Source organism: Teleopsis dalmanni, chromosome 1 (assembly GCF_002237135.1).
Source record: "Teleopsis dalmanni isolate 2A chromosome 1, ASM223713v2, whole genome shotgun sequence".
Lineage (NCBI taxonomy): Eukaryota > Metazoa > Arthropoda > Insecta > Diptera > Diopsidae > Teleopsis > Teleopsis dalmanni.
Genome location: NC_051846.1, coordinates 198,917,528 through 198,942,345, shown reverse-complemented (window position 1 = coordinate 198,942,345; position 24,818 = coordinate 198,917,528). Strand labels below are relative to the sequence as shown.

Here is a 24,818-nt window from a genome sequence, read left to right as displayed (position 1 = left end):
TTTTAAGACTACACGAATCTGGATCAATTATTTGGCAAAGACGATTTTATAATGATACATTTAATGGCTTCAGGGGTAGTTTGATTATTAGAAAAATCAAATTTTTTCCATATAAACAAAACTCCAATCAGATTTCTCGAATTTAATATCTCATTAAGAATTTTCTCACAGCTTGTAATTATTTACTGAAATACAAAAAATACATTATAATATATGTGAATTTTCCATATCATCGTTATATTTTGATATTAAATAAAGTGAATCAAATCAAAGTTCAATTATAAAAATTCATGTATCCCACAATTTAATTCAGATATATTTACATTTTATAAAATATATATATGTATTTGAAGTATGTATAATATTTCACTGATATATTTATATTATACAAATATAAACAAGGTTCAAGTATGCACGGTGTATTCACGACCATTTTAATTAGTTCTGAATAATATAGGAATTTTACTAATAATAGCAACCCTGTCAGTGCAGTTTTGGCAACTCTGTGTAATTCTGTCCGAAGGTAGCGCAATAAAATTAGTTTGAAGTTTTACTTCTTCGGTTGAGTTTTGCATAAAATTTAACAAAGCAACTTAAGAATAATTAAAAAATTTATCAGGTAATATAAAAATATATATAAAAGTGAAATAAAATTTTTATTAGTTGTGTAAGTTTCAAAAATTATGTCAGTAAAGCGATAACATAGAATATATTGATATTTGGCAGGCAATAGCAATTTTGAGCCGAATATCTAAATAGTGTAATTTACAATTAAATTTCCTGCGTCAAAGGTAATTTTACAGAAATAATTTCACTTTTTACATTTCTCCAATAAATTTGACAGGTAACTGAACAATATATTTATTTCACTTTTGCAAACTTTGCAAATTCTTCAAACCTTTTTTAAAATTACAAGTTTTTGTAATGTTCGGAATTGTTAATATTGTTTTAAATATTAGACATCATGAACATTTTTTATGGAAAACATGTAACATATAAGGTTAGGTTTCGTAAAACGAGAAACAGTTGTCAGGCGTATTCGGCAACTCACGTAATCCTAATCGGATACACAATCTAAACATTTATCAAACAAAATTAGAAACATTTTTAACAACATTTAATCATACTTTATAATATGTGAAACATTTTTGTAAAACGGTGTAAGATTTAAAAAATTACTTATAATTATAATATATTTTCATTTAATTTAGCACTTGATCTCTAACTAAAAATTTAACTATGGGAGATGCCGAGAAAGGTAAGAAAATCTTTGTTCAAAAGTGTGCTCAGTGTCATTCAATAGAGAGTGGAGCCAAGCATAAGGTTGGGCCCAACTTATATGGTGTTATGGGACGCAGGAGTGGTACAGCTTCTGGTTATAAATATACTGAAGCCAACCAGAAAAAAGGCGTCACTTGGAATGATTCAACTTTGTTTGATTACTTAGCAGATCCTAAGAAATATATTCCGGGAACAAAGATGGTATTTGCTGGCTTGAAAAAACCTGAAGACCGTAAGGACTTAATTGCCTATCTCAAAACTCGCAAATAAGTTTCGTTTAGTTCTAATAAGAAACAACAACAACATAGTATTGAAATTTATTTAAATTTCAATAAACAAACTTTCATGTAAGTAAACTATTTATGGTAGTTGTTTTTTTTTTCTTTAAATCCCAATAATTGTTTTGTAGATAGTAATCTAATCATCAGTGAAATTTCAAAAACAAAATCTTTTAATTATTTTTCAAACAACTGGTAACATTTCATACACATATGTTATTATATGATTAAAGCATCAACTTTTTTCTCAACAGATTTCAGTTGATTAAAAAATATGTATTTACTAAATTGGACAACTGATTTCCATGGACAGTCGAGCAACAAACAACTTCAGAAATGCTAGTCTACATTTAAAACAATTTTTTTTAACATTACAAAAAAGCCAATAAAAAGCAAATCCCAATAAATTATGTTTTTCTTATAAAAATATTTTTGAAGTTAAAAAATATGTTATTTATAATTTATGATAAATAGATTTTTTATTAATATTAACTGATTGTTAGGGGAAAAAATTTTTAACATATTTCAGACGTTAAAAATTTTTGTACAGACCTAAATATGTTTTGCCATTCCATAAAAAAATTTCGAATACGTTTATAGAAAACAATATTCTTTTCTAAATATTTGCAATTTTTAGAAATTTCTTAAACGAAAAATTTCCTTTATTAATAAAGTATGAGTTAAAGGATAAAAAGTTTTAGCAAGATGAATGAAACTATGTGTGCTATAAATTTAAAAATTCTTAGAAGACTCATATTTTATTGTTTGAAAGTTTTAGAATTATGCGACCCAAAATATATCTATTAGCTATACAAACAGGGCCAATCTTTCTAATGTAAATAGCTTCGAGGTATTTTTCAATAAAACCTCAATCAAAGTTTTCCGTTTTAACAGTAAGCAAAAGGTTGCATTCAATCAGAAAATTGCTGATGGCAAGATAAATACGAAGAAATAGAAATAAAGATTGCGAGTACAAAATTATTTGAATATTGCAACAAGTTAGAAAAATTCATGATGTTCTGATATTTAATAAAAATATTTTTATCGACAGTGAGTGACAGACATAAAAACAATTTTCATCAATCAAAAACCGTTTTGCCTATGATTTCAGAAGCGTAAGAATCAAGGATATAAATATAGAATTGAAAGGGTTATGTCTGTAATAAAATTTATCTACTGTGATATTTAATATGAAAATATAATTATCTGTTTTAAGAATAAATAAATATTGAAGAAGACGGACATTAAATCAATATTTTATTTTAAGAAAATATGACACCTAGAGTGTCATTTCACTGGAAGCTTTTAAACTGTGATTATAAGACAATTATATTAAATTTTACTATTATAAATACGTAAAAATATATTTATTATTATAAATAATAATTGTCAGAATGTGTACAATTTACTATTAATTATTGAAATTTATATGATTAAAATTCAGTAATAAAGTTCTTGATTAATTAATCATTGCCGTAAGTCCTTATCTCTTCATATATATGTGGATTTTATAAGAATACATATAAACAGCTAAATAAAGAACTACTGTATAGTATAAGTTTCAAGTATTTTGGGTAGAGTTTCGAGAGTTTTTAAATAAGACATTTACATGTAACTAATTTCAAATCATTCATTTGTTAGCATTTTAGCTAGTCAATGGATGTTCTGAGGAAACTACAAAACACTAATATTCTTAGAGTCTGCTCTCCAATATATATTTTTAATAATCATCAAAAAACGGGTGCTGTGCTAGAACGCAAACTATTTGGGGGCAGATATATTTTAAAGCGAAGTTCTTACAACAGACTATATTTATGATATTTCTGAAAAAGAACTTCTTTAAAAATTAAATTAAAGACTTTTAGTGTTTAGCAATAAGGATAGACGTTGTCAAGCTAGTTATATAAATTATGTTAATTATTTAAATAAAGTTTGGAGCTTAGTTAAAAACCGTTGTAATCCTGTGGGTTTACAACGGTTTTTTTTTTATTCTTTTAGAATCAGTTATTTATTCAATGTGTTTTGCAAGTACGGATATCCACATCTTTCCAGAGAATAATACAGTTAAGGTTAGGAATACATTATCTTTCGTTTAAAACATTTTAACGAAAATTTTTAATAGCATATGTGCAAAAAAACTAATATTGTTGTATTCTAAGTGTGATCAAAATTTTTACACAAATTGGTTATAGTAAAGATTTTAACAAAAAATGCTAAGATATTTCGAAATGAAACCTAAAAGTGAAACTATTCAATCTTAATTACTTGTGGTAGAGGTGGTTTACCTTCCTTTATTGCCCAAATCCAAATTCCTAGTATTGTAAACATATTATTCTTCTTATTGTAATGTTATGACCTATATCCTAGTTACTTAAACATTATTATTTTGGAAAGAAAATATTTAATATGCTGTATGAATTTAGATAAACAATGGAAGTAAAAAAAAAATAAGTCATGTAAAGTTTTAATTAATATAATATAACTTATACTTTAAATAACTACATAGTTGAAAATAAATCATTTCAAACTTATATTAAAAATATTTAAGATTTTTCATTTTTATGTAAGTAAAAACTTCTTTGAAATATCGTTTTCCATAAAATAAAAATTATTATGGCAACCTTTAAACATTTCTAGGAATTTTTTATTGACATCAATGCTAGGAAGTTTTATCTTTGAAATTGTTTCATATCGTGAAAATTTTTTTAAGAAAACTTTAAATTGGTGGATTATTTAGTGAATTCCTGCTAGTATTTGAAGAAATATTTTTATTCAAGTTGCTTTCATTTAAAATTAAATTTATAAATTGCAAAGAGTGTCACATAAAGTGCACGTGTTTAATAAATAATTATTTAATGAATATAAATGTAAAACATAGATTTTCTTATTTAATATAAAGAAATTCTTTACTTCTGTAAAATATTTAAGAGGATTTTGTTTTTTTACTTTAAAGTAAGGTTTAAATTTATCTCAACAATTTTTTATTAAAAGTCCTTCGCATATGAACAAGTGCTAATTAACTTAATTGAGTCAGAGATGAAATGGAAGCTATTCAATTTCTATGCATTTTTCTATTTCCTTTGCAAATAGTAGATCAATTAATTTCTTTCACATAAGTATATTACGTCTATACAATGGCTCTAGTGGTAATAAAAAAATATGAAAAGCAATTGCTGGTAATTTTTAAAGTACTTCATTAGTAGTTAAGTACATTTGAAACCAGTAAACTCTATATTTTTTAACAAGAAATAATATATTGACTAAGAATTAAACATCAAAATTCACTTTGATATTATAATTATTATATTACATCCTACTTATTTTCTTCCTTGTAGCCAATTAAGTTATTTTCCTTACTTGCAAACTTTGCTTACATGTGGAAAACAATCTAAAATTTGACTTAAATTGAATCTGAAAGCTTGCGTGATAATAACATTACACTAATAACATTTACCTTGATGATTGCTAGACAGAAAATTTAACCAAAATCCGTGTGCATTCATTAAGTCAATTTGTTATAAAAGGTTTCTTTAGAAGAAAATACTCAAAGGCAATTTAAACGCCGCAGAAGAAAGCTATTAAGTTCGCTTGTTGCCTTTAAAGGATTTATTCATTTATTACCTTTATTTGCAGTGGAAAAACTGCTCATGCAAGTGGCTTAAAAAATGAGAAAGTGAAAGTGAAATTTATAAGTGTATGGATGTATAGATGCAAGACCGTCGAATGGAAAACATCATAATATTACAAGGAAGTAATTTCAAGTGTAAGCTACATCCTGCGGTGCTCAAATAAATACTATTAAAAGTATGTTTCCTTCTGTGCGAAGAATAATGAACAAACATATAGTAACTGTTACTTCAATATTATAACTTATTTAATTTATAGCTAACACGCTGCCATTGTAGGGAAAATATATTTTTAACTAAGAATTTTTAAAATATTAAGAAAAAGGGCTTATGTTCATAAGTTCAACATATGTGGTTTGAAATTAATAAAAGTAGATATTCTGAATAGAAAATAATATCAAACATTAATTTTATAATCCCTTTTATATAAGATCATGTCAGATCTTATATATCACTATTTAATTTAATCATCAATATTAGTTTCTTTCACTTTAGAAAGACAGATATTATCAACATTTTGAATTCTACATATTATGTCATTTTCAAAAACATAAAACATAGTATAAGATCTCAATGTACGATTAAGTAACACTAGGGCAGTCCGACCTCAAACTAAATTACTCTAAGTAACAAATCAAAGGCTTTCTCTTTTATGTAGGATATCTAGGTCCATCTACTACCAAGTCCATAGTCAATAAATGTTTTTAATTACATTTAGCTAACATATAAAAAATTTATTATAATCAACTGTAACCTCCATCATCATCGAAGTGGATATCAATATCGTAAAATAAATCAGATATCATTAATCTCTCTATTAAAAAAAGTTAATATGTCAAACACCTTATCAATGAATGTTAATTTAAATTCACTTAAAAGTATTTGTAGAAGTACTTATTAATAATAGATGACATACTAGATTCTTGAATCAGCGAACCGAACTGTATTTCAATCTGTTTAATTATTTTATTGTTAATTTATATATATCTCTAGATACAAATAATCTGTATTATCGAAATAATTTTGTTCCTATTAGTTTCAAACAGAAATATAGTCATGCTATGTTGAAAAGTCTAAAGAGTACTTATCAGTACTTAACTATCCAAATATTTTTAACATTTTTATTAAATAGAACACCATTTTGCCATCACTCATTAAGAGGGTTTTGCGCTTTGGTAGACAAATACTTTGCCAAGGTGTCGCACAGTGTAACGAGTGCGGACAAAAATCATAAAAAATGAAGGTTATTAGAATTGGAAAAGCGGTTTACATATTGATAGGTAATACTTCTACTAAGAAAAATCTGAAATATTTTTCAAAAATTTCTATGCATGGGACCACATCTTCTCATCAAAGTCACTCTAATTAGATCTTAATTTTTTTTTTGAAAAAACCTAAGTTTATAGCAATGCACTTTCAAGCCATATATTAGTTTTTTTTAGGTACAACTCTGCATAAAATGCATATATGAGTAAAATATATAATTTAGTAAGTCCGTTAACACTTTGATTTATTTTGTTTTGATTCCTATTTTCATTTTACCGTTATTCTAAAAAAGTAAATTCGCGCGCGTGATCAGTTCATAAAAGTTAAACTTTAAAAGTCTTTTTCTCAAAATTATATCAATTTATATTTCTAATTTTTTGACAAATTACTTATTCAAGTATGTACTTAAAGAATATCTAAAAATTATTTGCATCTAGCTGCAACTTTTAATGAAATGTGATTTTTTCAGTGGCACCAATTATTAAAATTAAAGAACTTTTTGAGTTATGGCTTACAGAAACAGAAAAAAATCGTGTTGAAAAAATAAATATTATGATGGAATTTGTTTTGAAAAGAGTTGGTTTTCAATTAAATAGTCAAAAACTCAAAAAGAAAATCAATTTTCTTGAAATACAATTAAAAAGAAAGTGGTTACATAGTTCGAGGATGAGAACTAAATTTATTAATAAGAATTCCGCCTGGCTTGATTTTGAGTTTAGGTACGATGACTGCAAATGTTTAGACGTAAGTACATTTTTATTTCTTGTTGCTGAAACTTGAAGTAATATCACAAAATTAGGAACCAACAACTGCTGCCTTGGAGCCTCTAAGAAGTGAAAATGAAATAAGTAATAACGCATATAATAATAAGGGCCGTCCTGTAAAATCGTATGTTGAAAGCTGTGATAGAACAAAAAGACGTAAAGTTGAAAAACTTATATCATTGAAGTCACCAGAAGAAATTACACATGCTGCAAAACGTTTAAATTATACAGATGAAATTAAACGCTTATCGATAAATAAAGCTATCGCTTTGTGTTTTGATTTAGATTTATCGGTAAGAAAATATAATATTTTGCGGTCGGTGATAAATGCTATGCATCCTGATTGCTTTCCAAGCTACCACCTTATAAAGAAAGCAAAGGAAGAATTGCTACCTAATCCTATTTTTGTGTCGGAATCTTCAGCAGAAGTGCCGCTCCAAACTTTGCTTAATGTAACAGCTAAAAGCTTATTAGCATTAAACAAAATTAATTGCAGTATGAAAATTTTATTAGAATGTAAATGGGGTTTTGATGGCAGCTCAGGTCATAGTACTTATAAACAAACATTTCCTAATGAAAACGCTACCGATGAGTTCATGTTCATTGTGGGGTTCGTTCCACTTAAAATGACAAATAATATCAACAATGATCTCGTATGGGAAAATAAAACTCCTTCTTCAATAATGTACTGCCGGCCAATAAAATTTATATTCATGAAAGAAAATCGAAATTTAATACAATCTACAGAAAAACATTTGTCTCAGCAAATCGACAAACTTGAACCATATTATTTCAAAATTGACAACTTTGATGTTGAAGTTCATTTCAAAATGTATTTAACAATGATTGATGGAGCAGTCGTAAATGTATTAACTGAAAATAGATCTTGTAGTACTTGTTATCTTTGCAATGCCACCCCTTCAAAAATGAATATTTTAACTGCAATTACAAGCCCACCAAATGAATTAAATCTTCAGTATGGATTATCAACGTTGCATGCCTGGATAAGAAGTTTTGAGTGTGTATTAAAAATTGCTTATAGAATACCTTTAGGGTGCTGGAGAGTTACTACTGATGAAGCAAAAGAAATTTTTAATAAAAATAAAAAAGAAATTCAATTAGAATTACGAAATAGAATGGGATTAATTGTAGATAGAGTCAAAACAGGCTACGGAACATCAAATGATGGAAACACAGCTAAAAAATTTTTCTCTAAATTTGAATTAGCTTCTAGTATTACTGGAGTTAACACAGAGTTTATAAAAAATTTGTACATAATTTTATGCATTTTATCAAGTGGTAAAACCATAAATTTGTTAACATTTAAAGATCTTCTACAAAAAACTCAGGAAATTTATATAGTACATTACTCATGGTACAATATGCCAGCAACTTTACATAAAATACTGATTCATGGATGTGAAGTTATACAACATTTCAATATACCAATTGGCCTTCTATCCGAAGATGCAATAGAAGCAAGTCATAAAGAATTTCGAAAACACCGATTAAACCACACTAGAAAATCATCAAGAGTTTCATCGAATAAAGATCTTTTAAATCATTTATTATTAGCTTCGGAACCACTTATATCTTCGCAAAGGAAACAAATGCGAAGGAAATCACATGCCTATGATGACATGGCGGAATATTTGATTGAAGAGAGCGTAGATTGCTCCGGTTCCGAATTTGATATAGAAAATATTACATTCAGTGACACCTCTGATGAAAGCGAATAAAGTAATTGAAATACGAGTATATGATATATGTATATATTATGAAAACTCATGAAACTTGTTATAAGTAATATATTATTTGAAACAACTCTTTTTTATACGCTTTATATTTGTAAGTAGTTGGTTTAGAAGAAGGAATTTTATGCTAATTTTTCAGATACTTTTTTATAAATATTATTTTTGCATTAAATTTCAGTAAAACTAAAAATGGGACCACGCCCATTTTTTAGAAATATGTTAACATTTTAAAAACATTTATTTGTCTAAAATTTCATTGAAATTGAATCCAATTTGTGCATTTTGATCATTCACTTTGTATGACATGTGGGCGTAAGAATGGGCGGATCACGCCCATTTTTCAGAAATATTGTCATATTATAAAAACACATATTCCTGCAAAATTTCATTGAAATTGTATCCAATTTGCGCATTTTGATCATTCACTTTGTATGGCAGGTGGGCGTAAAAATAGGCGGACCATGCCCATTTTTCAGAAACTTTTTATTATCCTTAATATAAGTCTTTATGCAAAATTTCATGAAAATAGCATAACATTTACTATTTTTGTCCGCTTGTTATATGAACACGTTACACTGTGTGTCGATTTAAAAACGAAGTGCTTGTGAAGTTATTAGTTTGTCGACATATATAATTTTTTAGCTGCTTTCATTATTCAGCATATTTATTGCGTATTTATGTACAATATATGTATATATTTTTTTTTATTTTATTTCCTTGATAATTTATTACAATCTATATAGATGGATTCAACATATTTTCAAATTGTTTAGAGAATACATACTGTTTACGTACAGTAAAAAAAAAAAAGTTTTATATAAGCTTTATAATTTAAGTTTGATTGAAATTAAAAAGAATTAATAAAAACTATTTGTTGTCTTAAATCTTGCTGCATTTATATATTTCGCCCCACTGTGCCAGGCCCTAACCCTGCTACTACATGCATTTCATCCAATCTAAAAAAAATTTGAATATACATCACGGTTTATAACTTGACTGAGTAATTCTAATGAAATTACATCAACAATTTGTGCGTTTGCCCTTTTAATAATCCGCTTTAATACAAACTAAGCTATTTACTAAGATATTTTGAAGTGGCTCTCTTCTTAGAAGATGTACTTGCTCATAATAGAGTCTAAATACCAATTCACATTTTAATTAGCTCATTATAAAGCCAAGGTACAAAAAGTCTAATTAGATCTAACATGTAACTACTATATCTATCTTTTTTCTTCATTTTCAATTAACATTTTCAAAAACTTATTGGAAAAACTTAATATGTCAAAATTTATATATTTCAGAATTATATTTATTCTATTAAAAAAACATTAATTTAAAAAACTTCTTTTACACAAACTCCTACTATTGACAGAAAATGTGTCACACTTTCATTTTCACCACCCAATCACACAATAAAATTACAAGTGCAACTTTTTCCAAAGCACTTACGTACGTTGCCAGATGTTGTGATATGAGAATTGCAAAAACTTTTATAAGCTTCTCAAGTGTCATATGGAAATTGTATGAGAAGCAAATACAACAGATTTACTTTCCTTCCAACTTCATGATATGAAGTTTAAAAGTTTCATATCCGATTTTGTTTGCAACTTTCTGCATTGCTGAGGATGTGCACAACCATGAAAACTTCTTACCACTTACAAAACACAACTGTTGCTTTTGTCTTGCAGTTTATTTTGCTAATTTTATTGTTGTTCTTGAGAAGAGATGCCACATCATTTACAAAATAAGATATAACAATTGCGTATAATATTTCAGAACATATGTCTGAAATTGTTGAAGGAGTTGTTAACAAGCCGCAAATGTAATGTATAGCAAAATTGATATATATGCACATATATATTCAGACGTGGAATTTTTAAATAAGAAAAATACTAGTATGTTAAACAAGAAATATTACATAAAATATTTGTTTTGTATTTTAATCATATAAAATAGTTTATGATTACAAGCATTTATTTGTTATAACTTATAACAAAATATATCTGTAAGATTTTCTATTACTTCGCCACTTTGAAATTCATTTTAGGTTTTATATAACATCATATTCGCACAGGATTGACTTAATTTGCCATTTATCACAATCTTATTTTTATATTAAATTACAAAAAATGGAGATTGTCTCAATCTTAATAATATCTGGCACTAAGATCAAAATAACTGTCTTGGGACACCATTGTGTTGGTGATGACTTGGCAGGCAGCCAAATGAGCTGCTTGCAATAACTAAAGATATAGTTATGCGAATAGAAACCTCTCTAGCTTTAATTCAATAACGACATCGGAGAATCGAAGGAGAATCGTTTCGTGGTCTATTTCTGCTAATCCTTCACTACAATAAGGTCACTTGCTGGACGGTACACTGTCTCAACGTCCCTCAATATATATATAAAGATCAAGATAAGTATCAGATAAAGTCAAGATAAAAACTATTAGGGAAAGAGAATTAGAAAACGAAACTAGTCTCTTAGACTCATTTTTAATTAATTTAAAAACCTTCAAACATTTTTTAAAGTTAATAAAACAATGTTTAAAAAAAACCTTGTCGTAGTGAATTATTAAACATATATATAATTGTTCACGCCATAAAAAAGGAATATGAAGTACAGAACTTGCTTTTTTGTATTGATAACAAATTTTATAATAATTTACAATAAATAATTTAATGTAACTTTATTATTGTTAACAATTGAGTGATTCACAATATCGTTTTAGCATAGGTATCTAGTTATGGTAGTTACATCGTCATATATATGACATTATAAATAACATTGCATATGAGAAAGTTATAAGCAACAATGTCACATTAAACTTTTTTATGTTACATTTAAATTTGTTTTAATTATAATGTTGATCAATGCACATTTACAATAAAATTAAATAGCTCTACTTAAAATATTATTACAATTATTGAGATAAAATCGTCAAACAGCCGGTGCAGTAACGGCCAGAAGAATCCTATTGTACCATAGTGCAATACTAATTAAATAAAATCCAAATAAAATACTTGATTGCACTATTGAAATAGATATAACTTTCTAAAACATTGTTATACAAGTCATACGTTAATATAGAAGACAATAAAAAATCTCGATATAGCACTGTGACTGGATACATTATGGCGATCATATATTTATGATATCATTATGATATCATTCTGAATTATACAAGTGTTAAAATCCTGTATTTTTACCCTATGGAATCAAACTGTTTTAAAATTATGTAAATCAATAAATTACGTAGTTAATTGATTTCGTATTACTTAAAAGTACTTGCATTTCTGTTCTCATTAAAAGTTAAAATGAAATTTGTTTAAAAACTCCAATATATTATATTGATTATATTTCCAAAACAACCTATGTATGGCTCTACATTATTCCAAAAGTTCTTTATGAGCACAACCCTCACTACTACGTTTAACAGTATTTACCCACAAAATAATAACAAAAAGAAAATACTTTGCTTAAATGTTTCGAAGCATAAAAGTAAAAAATAAACCCCAAAAAAAAAAAAATGAAAAATACATTTTTTCTACCATTTCAGATTTGAATAAATTATTATTATCATTCTTTTCACTACATTTTCACGAAAATTCTCCAACTCGCATTTATATTTTCCTCCTTAAAAGAATGCAAATAACTTATTGTAATATTGTAGCTCTTATATTTCCTTCCCTTCCCCATTTTCGTCCTTAAAATATTTTTTGTTGTTCTTTGCTGTCACATGTTGCTTCTTACTTGTTGCTTATTCATGAGACTTTTAAGCATCTTTTGTCTGTGACAGTAAACCTAATAATAAATTCAATTTGAATCTTCCTCTTCTTCTTCTTCTTCTTCATCCTTATCATATTGTTGTTGTTGTTTTTGTTGTTGTTATTATTATCGCAAAGATATTTTATATGGTAAATTTTTGGTTAAATGCTGTCACCGACATTATCATCATCTTCGCTTTCATTGCTGTTATCGTTGTTGTCACCATAATTTCACCATTTTCCCATTTTTATTATTTTTTTCCTCTCTTCTCTTTTTCCCTTCTCCTCTCTCCCCTGCTTTTATTTTATTTTATCATTATTATTATCCACATTGGCAGCAAATTCATTATTATATTTATTATTATTTCATTTTAGCTTATTATTATTAAATTATTTGCATGAAATTAGATCTGTTATTATGTGAGCAATATCCTTATCTCTCGTCTATTAGCAGTATTTATGTAACAGAATATTATTGCACTTCACAATTTTTCAGGAATATTTTTACATTTTTAATATTTAAATTTAAAGCACAAATTACTTTAAAGTATTTTTATGTTCATTGTACCAAGCACTTCGGTAAATTGTTAATAAAATTTCCTTTGCACAAATGAGACCTCAAGCAAAAATAATTAAAAAATAACTTTATTTACTGCGGCAACATCCTACTTTTATTACATGAGAGCTTTTATTACATGAAAATCCTTGTACAAAATGATTTTTGTATTCCAATAAAACAATTAAATTGCAACTTTAGTTGTTCAGAAGTAAATGTTTACACTTGAGCCTTGTGCTATAAATTGCTAATGAAATTATCTGTTGAGAAAGCATAGAGAAAATTACATGTAACAAAAATTCTGAATTTACTTATAGAGTAATAAAATATGTTGAAAAACTAAAAAAATAATATATTATTAATTAAAACCACAACATTAGGATGAGTTTTCCAATATTACGTTTCTAGATTTGGATTTATACATAAGAAAGAATATATGAATCACGCAACAAATAATGCCTCTACACGCAGAATAATATTGAAATTTAACAATTAAAAATAACATAAATATAATTAATTAATTCAACTATTCTTATTATTATTATGATTTCGTTCTAATATAAACACAGCAATTGAATTCACAACAACAAATTAAATTCACAACAAATTAACAAAACTCCAAAAAAATCCGCGAACATAATAGTCAAGTATGGCTTTTGATCAGTTAGTTAAGGTGCGCTGACTCTGAGCTTTAAATTTGGCAGAACACGAGTTCGACTCCTGGTACTTGCAGTCTCAAAAAAAGTTATTAACGAATAATTAAATACAAGAATTATTTCTAAGACCACTGATGATGGGTATTTGGCATTACTTGCAACAGCTGTTTGGTCAGCCAAAAATTCAATTAATTAAAATAATATAAAATGAATTTTTATTGTTGTAGTTCACTACTGTTCGAAATCCCTCTTTTAAAACTATAATTTAACTTTACTTAAAAAAATAGTTTTCTTTTATTTTAAACAAATTTTATTAAGTTTAAAGAAAAATTTAAAAAAGCAACTCTAAAAATCAAAACATTATAATATTATGTTTCAAAAATTATTTTCATTTTAAAATAATTACTTGCATTCTTCTCTCTCTCTCTTATCCTTATCTCTCAGCGGAGCATGGGGCCAAAAACTTGCATTCTTAATTAGCCATAACTTAGCTTAGTCTGAGGAAGTGATAAACAATAACCTAGTCTAGGTGTAAAGAGGGGTTTTGAAAATACCTCGAGTTAAAAAAGAGTATAAGTGCTTAAGTGTACTGGCTCAAAACAGTTTCAACATAATAACACGTTTTTAGTTTTCACGAAAAAACAGGACGCTACTCCTGGACCTTGTCCAGTCATCTATACCAAGAGCTGTTAGTGGTTCCACAACTTTATCTTTCCAACGAAAACTGCTATTTCTAATACGTTTAGCCTTAGGACATTGGCATCCATCCATCCCATAAAAACACCAAATCAGCAAAGCGTCTGAATGTTTTTCGGTAAATAACAATTTCGGAGAAAAGCTCGTACAGTTCGACGCTTATGCGAGTATAATTTCATAGTCTGATAATAGATTTAATGAATAGTTACTGTAACTGCCAGTTATACTAGATGAATTAATTTTTCTCTCAATGATTTCTACTGTAACTGTAAGAAAAGTGAAAAAAGTATTTTCCATCTATTTTGTCACTGCTCAGCACATAAAACCTCTCCATAAATAGCATTTTAAGCATTATTAAAAATTGCAGATGGTTGTAAAACTATCCATATTTATATGGTTACACATTAGACCAATAAGTCTAATCTAATGAAGATTGTTAGTTCCCATACATAAAACAAGATAAATTATAATGCAAAAATTTTTGAAAAAAATCTTATTTCTTTGAGTTCATTGTACATGGCTTATTATTTTAATTGTCTAAACTTTATTGAAAAGAAATAATTAAAAGCAAAATGGTAGGTAATGAAATTAAATAAAGTGATTTATATTTTCAACATTTTTTGTAACTACTCCATGTAGCAACAATTCAACTAACTTAAATCCTATAAGATAATTTTAATAGTAGAATTCTATTTTACACAAAAAAATTAACTTGCTTTAAACCAATCTAAACTTCCTTTTCCGTTTCCTCGGATGGGAAAATGTTTAATGCCAGCCAGCAAAGCAAAACGCTGTGCAAATAAGCGATTCTTAAGTTCTTGCTTTTATTCATTCTCTTGAACACTAAAAATGAGTCCTTTTTATATAAGTAATGTGCACACCAGTTGAGTTTTTCCTCATAAATTCACACAAAAACTTCGTAAGAGATCTGATAATAATCACAAAATATAGCACTAGTATATGAAATAGTAAGTCAAGTTCATTTAAGTCGTAACATACTTTTTAAAGTTCAAATAGTTTTAATGAGTAAAAGTAAAAAATAATGTGATGAGAAAAGTCCTTAAATATATATTAAAAGACCTTACATTTGAACTTGAAATACTGAGTCAGGAACACTATGCTACATACTCGTGCATACACCAATGCACAATGTTTTCATGTGTTTTATATTCCGGAAACGGAAATGTCGCACGGATTCTGTTTTTATTATTTCTTTCATTTCTACTGTTCAAATCGTCCTAATTCTATTTAATTGAATTGCACAAAGGATCACAAAATTGAATTGAAAATCAAATGTCCAGACACGGCCATTGTCGAAATAGCAACAACCGCAATTTGCACACATCCTTACGTGTTTTCGTATAAAGCAGGCTTTTCTAGTACAAAAGGAATTGAATCCAATTGAATTTTATTTCGTTCTTTATTCAATTTTTAGGTTATTTATACTCACCTTATGGAAACTAAAATCGAAATACCTATCTTAACCACTACCAGTGCAGGTTTATGCGCATTTATTGAGCCAACTCTGGGGAAAATGATAAAAAGCCTTTAGTGGAAAAACTAGTCTCAATTTCATGCATTTGGTATGCGACTTGACTTGCTTGAATGGCGATTTTTTTTTATATCAATATGAGTTTTATAAAAGAGATTTTCACTTTTGTAAATTTACTTTATATATAAATGATTACCCAATTTTCGCCAAAATATTTTACCCAATTTTTTAAAATGAAATTTTTGCATTTACTAGGAAAAATGATTTTTTGTGATTTTTAATATTTTAGTTAAAAACATGACAATGACAAATAAATAAAATAATCCTTATTAATAAAAACTAGTCCAAACTTTATCAGTTGAAAAAGTTAAAAGGTTTCCTCTTATGATGTTATCTTGAAAATACAATTTTAAAATATTTTATAATCGAAGTTACCAAATTAGAATGTAAGGTATAATATATAATTCATGAGAATACTTCAGAATTTTATTAAACCAAATAAGATCTAGGATTTTAAACCTTTCGATATTATTGGATTTATCCGGATAAACTTTTATCAGAAATGACAGGCTATATCTAGGAGATTGCTGTCTACTATTGCTTCTCTTAATAATAATAGTGTTTATATTAATTATATGTATACGTATATTGACTATATCTATATATTTGACTATCTAATGCAATATTAAATATATTAAATATTAAAGTATTTAACTTTGAAAGTTAAGAAATACTCACTAGTAGAATATTTTAGTTGCAGTTTGATATCTTTACATCCTTTTTTTAAATAAAATTTTAATTTAAAAGTACTAACCTCATTTAATGGTTCCTCAGCTTGCTATACCACGTTTATCTGAAAAAGATCCTCGTATTAAATTTAATATAACTTTATTTTATTAGAATAATTAATTCATAAAAAAAAAACAAATAATAATATTTAACATTAATTTTGTATTTTCATATGATTGAATAATACATAAAAAACATATTTTTCAGGGTTTTATAATAATTAAAAATAAATTATATATTTGAGTAAAAGCGATTGATTTTTAAAACAATATGCAGACATAATTTGTGTGATAAACTATTGCTAATAAACTTGCGGCTTAGAACAGATTATCTGCCCGTAATATCTAGTAATAGGTAGTAAAATTTTATTCTTCCCTAAAAATGACAATTTTTGCATAAATAAAAATAACTAAACGAATTCATTTACAGTAAAATTGAAAAAAAAAACATTGAAAAATGTGAAAGTTTGTAATTTAATAATTTTTTGGATTAAATATTTTATTACTTTTATCTTATTACACCTACATATACGAGGTTGTTCATTATATTAAATTTTAAATTAATTACACTGCATATAAGTTATTAACTTCGTTACTATAGTTGGATAAAAGTATCTACGCAATAACAGTGACAGTAAAATAAGTGACAGTAAAATAAAACTTTAAAATGTGTATAACATATGCTTTTTTTTTACTAATATATTATATATATTGTATATACATATTTACATATTAATATTGCCGGACTAAGAATTTTTATATAAAATGTACATGTGTAAAAAATATTTCACTTAACTTCGTTATGAAGTATTATAATTCTATTAATAGTGATAAAATTGTTATCCTTGTATAAAAATTCAAGGAAACTTGTGACAGAATGTTTTTAAAATAATAAAATGATTTTATATTTTTGCTTACAACAAACAAGATACAATTTTAATAGAAAATTTTATTTAAACTTTTTTTAAATATAAAAATAAAAATACAAAAAATTACAAAAATGTTTAATACATTTCAATATTTATATAGCAAGTAGAAGAGAAAATAGTTTAAATAAAATAATTTAATTTTTTTTTATATATACAACTGCTTGAATTTATAATTTCAGTTAATAAGATAACCAGCATTGAAGAAAGAATAGAAGCAACTTCCAATTATTAATAATAAAAATCACCTAAGGATATTAAAAATTTTTATTTTATGTTTCTATATTTGATATTTTTAATTGGCAATATAGGCTTTTGCAAGTTATAAAAACAATATAAAAAATGGCATACAACACAATTGATAAATATGGATTACAAATAGTTAACTAATTGACAGTTAATATACTTTTGCTGTTTTTATTTTTTTATTATTCTGCAGTCTTCCACTGCAGAAACAACAACGAAGTCATAGAGATCCTAGTTGCTGTTCTTGAAGTAATTTCTATGGTCAAAAAACTCGAAATACAAATAAATTACGGTTTCAAATATGGCCACCTTAGTTATAAGGAAGCAAAGATAACTTAAAGGGTCAAAAAATGCAGTGCTGCAATGAAGTAAACACTTAGCGACAAACTCCTCGATGTAGTATTACCAAAACCACACTACGTAAACGATGTTAATTTGGTATCAACAGGACATATCCTAACTTTTTATGGGCTACTCTGGTAAAAGCAGTGATGTTTTTTGAAACAAAAAAACTAGCAACAATAATTATAGGAAACATAAAGTTGGAAGTGAGAAGAGTATATTAATAGTGTTATTAAATATTTGTAAAATAAAAATTATTTTCCATAATAAAGCTCTCCTAAATTATTTTTTAAATAATATAATTAATGAATCGAAGTCCTTTAATCTGAAGTAGATACAAATATGATTGACTACGAATGTAGATTTGTCCAATAGTTTATAATTTTAGACTAACATTAATTAAATGCTTATTTCAGATAAGCATATATACCTAACTAAAATCAAATCAAAATAACTCTATAAAATCTTCATAACCACTTTGAATAAAAATAATTTTTCAAAAACTACATTAATTGCATTTTTAGCAAATTCACGAAATCCAAAACTGCATAAAATGACAAACACTTTACTCCAGTAAGAATACTTGTAATGGCAATAAATTCAAATATTTTATGTGCTATTTACAAAAATGCACTAAAAACCTTTTATTTTAATGCTAAATTCCGCTATCAAGCAAAATTGTAATATATTTAATGACGAGCTTAAATTCTCTAAATTTTTTACATGGAAATTTGTACTCGTCGCTGGGGCAACGATGTACTGCAGGCATCCTCATACTATAACTACTCTATTGTTCCAAGTATTCAGGAAAATATTACGAAATTATGCACTTTAAAACAAATTAAATCCCACTTTTTGAGTGGAAATTGTGAGTTCTTCAAATAGTTCAGTGATCATCGCAACTTTGTGGAGTAGTAAATTTTAAATTAAGTGCACATCGATGCGAAGATGAAGCTGAATATGTGAGATATAGCTTTTACGGCAAACCGCACTGAACCTTATGGAATTGTCATTCCTAATATAATAGTGGATCATTAATTTTAATACAAATGATTCATCTTTAGTAAACTTTGATTGCTTTTACTTGTACGCTGATAAAATTTAATTAATCCTTGTGTATAGTTGTTTCTTAAATTTATATGTCTGTAATGCATGTTTCTACGCAGCTATCGCATCTATCTGTACATAAAATTAATTAAAGTACCGTGCTCAGCACTAAACGTGTAGTTCCCTAGTTCAGATTTTGTTCTCCTGCTTTATTTTTACACGTATTTAACAGTATCGATAGTTCACGGCATGCATGTCTGGTACTTAGCGTGGCTCGCGTAGTAATGAAACCAATTGGTCGAATGGAATGCAGGTTACATGAATCGTAAACCAAACAAAACATCTGTTCATACATGTGAATACCAAGGCCGCTGGTTAGTATATATATAAAACCAACATAAAAGCATATATGCTTTAAGTGCAGATATAAATACCGTGGAGTACACGAAGTTGGAAAATAAAGTTAAGTCCATACGGGCTAGTAAAACTAATGTGCTATATTACACAACAAAACACAAACATTGCACAAAACGCTTATCATATTTAGTGGTTAGCCTTGACTACAAGCTTTCTAAGTACACAAACATAAATTCAGTTTTATGCTACGCTCTTAATACAACCGTGTTTGCACTGTTTTTTTTCTTATCCGACACACTTCCTAAGCATGCCGAAGCATTTAACCTGCTGCAGTCGTCTTACTACTTTATTTAAATATTCAGTAAAAAAAATTACTTGTTGAAATAAGTTTCCATAAGGTGCATAAATAAATGTGAAAATCTAGTGGAAATTTATTTTCATTTTTTATATTTTAATTTAAAGTTAATTTAAGCCAGATAATCTACAACATCATATATTTGCTTTATATGCTTTAATCCGCTTTAAACCAACTGCAATGGATTAAATGAAGACCACCTAATTGGTTACATGAATTTTTAGCTATATAAAGTTAATTCTTTTTTTTTTTAATTTATTATAGTATATATGCAACTGCAGTTTATAGAATTTCATTGTTATGTTAATGATAAGCGATTTGTAGCTATTTTGCTTGTATAAATATTTATTTGTTTAACGTTATCGCATTCAGTTTTAATTTCGTAATACATTTTTTGTAGATTTATAATAATTTTGATTTATGGTAACAGGCGAAAAAAGGCCTTAAGCTTGCAATTAAAACAATTGAATTTCAAATGGAGGAGGAACATAAACAAAAATTTACATATGTACACAGTATATGAGTTTTTATATTGTATATATATTCACTTTAATGCATATCTTTTCATCTGCATATTTAACAAAAAATTGTTTTAACAGCTGTAAAATCAACAGTTTTTGTGTAAAAGTAAGTCATTCATTTTTTGCAAATTTTTTTAAATATGTAAAAATGCACAAAAATGTATCTGAATAAGCTGTATATTGTAAGCCGTACACAAATTTATGTCAACAGTACATTAATGAAAAAACATTGAAGCCATCACAAAGAGTAATCATCACGTTAATGGAGGTATTTACTCTGATAAATTTTGTGAAATTACACGAAAAGTGCGTTTTATTTAGCCTGACAAAATACGAACAATTTGTGAAGTATGATCCTGGCTTTGAGCAACATTCCATTAAAAAATTCCAAATACAATGAAAATGCTGTATATGACATTACTTGTCAACAATTATGATTTATGCTGGTCTGTTTATACAACAGTTTACTTTGTGTGAAGCTTTTGTAAAATCAAATGAAATATACTCTGAATAACACGAAACTACATATCATGTTAATTTTTATATGCAACATGAAGACCAACAGAGTATCCGTAATGTTTTGAAAATTTAACATACTTATTTGATACTCAGAAAAGAAGAGAAGTATCTGCCTTCTAATAACAGTAAAGCAAAAGATTAATTCGAAAGCAAATAAGACTTTCAAACAAATTATATTTATAGTTCACATCCTTCATTGATGTGTAGATAGAATTTTATAAAAATAATATTAGTTTTATGCCCAAGAATATAACGTGGTGACATTTTACATCACTGGGTTCAAATATAAAGTGGAACAATAATGTTAAGAAAATAGAAAGAAAGTTAATTCTCGCAAAAAAATCATAATACAGCATATCTGATAACCTTAGGAACTAGAATCTGGACAGACTATATCAAATACTTACTGCCCCAACTAAATTTTTAAGACATTTGCGATGTTATTAAATTTCTAGCAATTTTATTCAACTTTTAGATGTATTATAATTTTAAAATATACTACAAAAACAATTTATGCATCCAATATGAATTAATTAATAATAATAATAATAAAAGACAATACTTTGAAGAAAAGAAGTTTATTTGCAAAATATATAAGACTGTGGTACCAAAAAGTGAAAGAAAGCAACTTAAAAAATTAATCCATGAGTCTAATCATTTCCTCAACAATTACTAAATCTGGTACATAACGTTGCATTCGATTTGATATTACCCTTTGAAGAATCATTGCACGGATAATTACTCTAGCTCTCCTCCTTTCCCTGCGCTTTCGTTCGAGAATGGGCTCAATGACCTAACAAATTAAAAACAATTCAATGACGATTTATGTATATAATACGTTATAATTCTTTAATTTCACCCACCCCCACAGCCAAGTGCAGACCAGCTATTCCAAATAGAATATATTTAACCATTGACATGTTGTTTACAGATGCCTTAATATAGTAGGTGTAGAAAATATACACTTATATGTATGTACCACAAGTCATATTATATTCAACAACCAAAATTTTGAAACTAACTATACAACTTTTATATTTTTCATGTTTGAAAAAATTTATGTGGTTATATTATATTTTTAAAAGTTACAATTTTTCTAAGAAAATATGATTTAAATTATAAATTGCCAAATTAAATACAATAGGTGAATACCCCTCTGTTTTCCAAAGTCATTGCAAAGTGCACGTAATACAAGAATACTATACTAAAATTGCAAGATTGCGAGAAAATCTCTGTTGCAGAATTGCATATCAAAATGAAACCGCTGTTTTTGCAGCATACCACATCACATAAGAAACAATAGAACAGCTGATATATCTTTCCCTTTACCTCAATGAGTTGGACTCTAATCCTTCCATCATCAATAACCTTCCATCAATAACTCCACCCCTTCACTAACACCAAATTTCCCTGCTTCACGCCCATGCTTTCTGGCTTTGATGAACCTAGTCCGCTAGGTATTATGCCTCTTGCTCTAACATCTCTCCCTTGATTACTGAAATGGGGTTGCATCGGCTGCACGCGATTGCAATCTTCCATATTCATTGCTAAGAGGTAATTTTAGTGGGTTTAAGTCTTACACCGCAGCTTTTGATGCTTTCCACCTACTACAAAAAAAAATGATACATAATTTTACAGTCGAAAACTTAAGATATATACTATACACAATAAAGATAGTATATGATAATGATAAATCATCAAGCTTGTAAATTTATATTATATCTAATCAAATTTTTATTGTTACTTCAAGCAAAATTTTAAAGACATTTGAGAGGTTATTGAATTCCTAGCAATTTTATTTGTCTTCATATAATTTTTTTCGTTCGTGATTTATGCATCCAACACAAATTAATTAATAATAATAGTAAAAGACAATAATTTGAAGAAAATAAGTTTATTTGCAAAATATATAAGACTGTGGTACCAAAAAGTGAAAGCAAGCTACTTAAAAGAATTAACCCATGAATCTAATCATTTCCTCAACAAATAATAAGTCCACTACAAAACGTTCCATTCGATTTGATATTACCCTTTGTAGAATCATAGCACGGATTATTTCTCTAGCTCTCCTCCTTTCCCTTTGTTTCCTGCGCTTTCGTTCGAGAATGGGCTCAACGACCTAACAAATTGAAAAGAATTTAATGACGATTATGTATACAATATGTTACAATTCTTAAATTTTACACACCCCCACAGCCAAGTGTAGACCAGCTATTCCAAATAGAATATATTTAACCATTGACATATTGTTTACAGATCCTTAAATATATCAGGTATAGAAAATATAGACTTATATGTGTGTACCACAAGTCATATTATATTCAACAAGCAAAATTTTGAAACTAACTATACAGATTTTATATTTCATCTGTGAAATAATTTTTATTTATATATTTATTTTTAAAAGTCAAAATTTTTGTAAGAAAATATGATTTAAATTCTTGAATGTCAAATTTAATATTATTTTAGTATATTGGTGATCTAGGCTTAAAACAGCGGTAAATGCCCTAAATATACTTCCTGACGAACAATTCGGGTTTAGGGATAATCTCTCCACGGAACTACAACTAGCCAGAACTGCGCAGCTGATACAAACCGCTCTAAGTAAACGGGAGTCAACCGGGATGATTATATTTGACATAGCCAAAGCTTTTGACAAGGTCTGGCATGATGGTCTAATAGTCAAATTAGCCCGTTTTGGGATCCCTAGTGGTTTGACTAAAATCATTGGTAGCTTCCTGCAAGAAAGGTCCTTCCGTACTAAAATTAATAGCACTCTTTCGTCCGCCCGATCAATTGTAGCAGGTGTACCTCAAGGGTCGCCTTTGTCTCCCACATTGTTTAATGTATACACGGCAGACATCCCCACCTTAAGTCCCACATCAATGGCGCTTTACGCAGACGACACATGCTTGATCTACTCGGATCGGGATGCCATAAATGTAAGCAACACGTTACAGGGAAATATAGACCTTATGGTGGAATACTTCCAAAAATGGAAGATTAAAATTAATAATGACAAAACCAAGGCTATATTTATAACTCGAAAAAGAAGACAGCATCCTCCAAGAGTGAGCGTTTGCGACACGGAGATACGGTGGGAGGATAATATAAAATATCTGGGGGTCACTTTTGACAAACGGTTCAATTGGCTTAAACATTTGAAATACAAACGGAATAGCTGCTCTAAGATTCTACATTTATTAAAGCCGCTATTTAATAATTATCACTTCAACTTTAAAAACAGAAAGTTACTTTATACGCAAGTAATTAGACCTGCACTTCTGTACGGATGTGTTACATATAGCAAAGCCTCAAATACCACCTTAAAGCAATTACAGATAGCTCAAAACCTGGCCTTAAGAAAACTGTTTAAGATTCCATGGTACATTAGATCAACGGACATACATAGAGATCTTAGGATTGACTCAGTGAAAAAATATATCAGAGACAGAGCTTTAAAATTATTCACTAAAGTTGATACGCTACTTAACCCTGCCATAACAATCCTCAAGTCCACTTCTGGACCCTCAGGAAGATATGCTGATTTAAGGTCCGTCATCAATTAAAAGACAAATAA

The 24,818-nt window shown here is 27.5% G+C and overlaps 1 protein-coding gene across 1 annotated transcript; it reads left to right on the top strand.

Moving 5' to 3' along the window:
- Nucleotides 1–1,218: 1,218 nt before the first annotated feature.
- Nucleotides 1,219–1,957, top strand: LOC119671214 (cytochrome c-like). The gene is made up of 3 exons (XM_038081751.1): nt 1,219–1,628; nt 1,691–1,754; nt 1,814–1,957. Exon 1 carries the CDS (start codon nt 1,240–1,242, stop codon nt 1,549–1,551), a length of 312 nt encoding a protein of 103 aa, XP_037937679.1. The 5' UTR covers nt 1,219–1,239; the 3' UTR covers nt 1,552–1,628; nt 1,691–1,754; nt 1,814–1,957.
- The last annotated feature ends 22,861 nt before the right edge of the window (nt 1,958–24,818 follow it).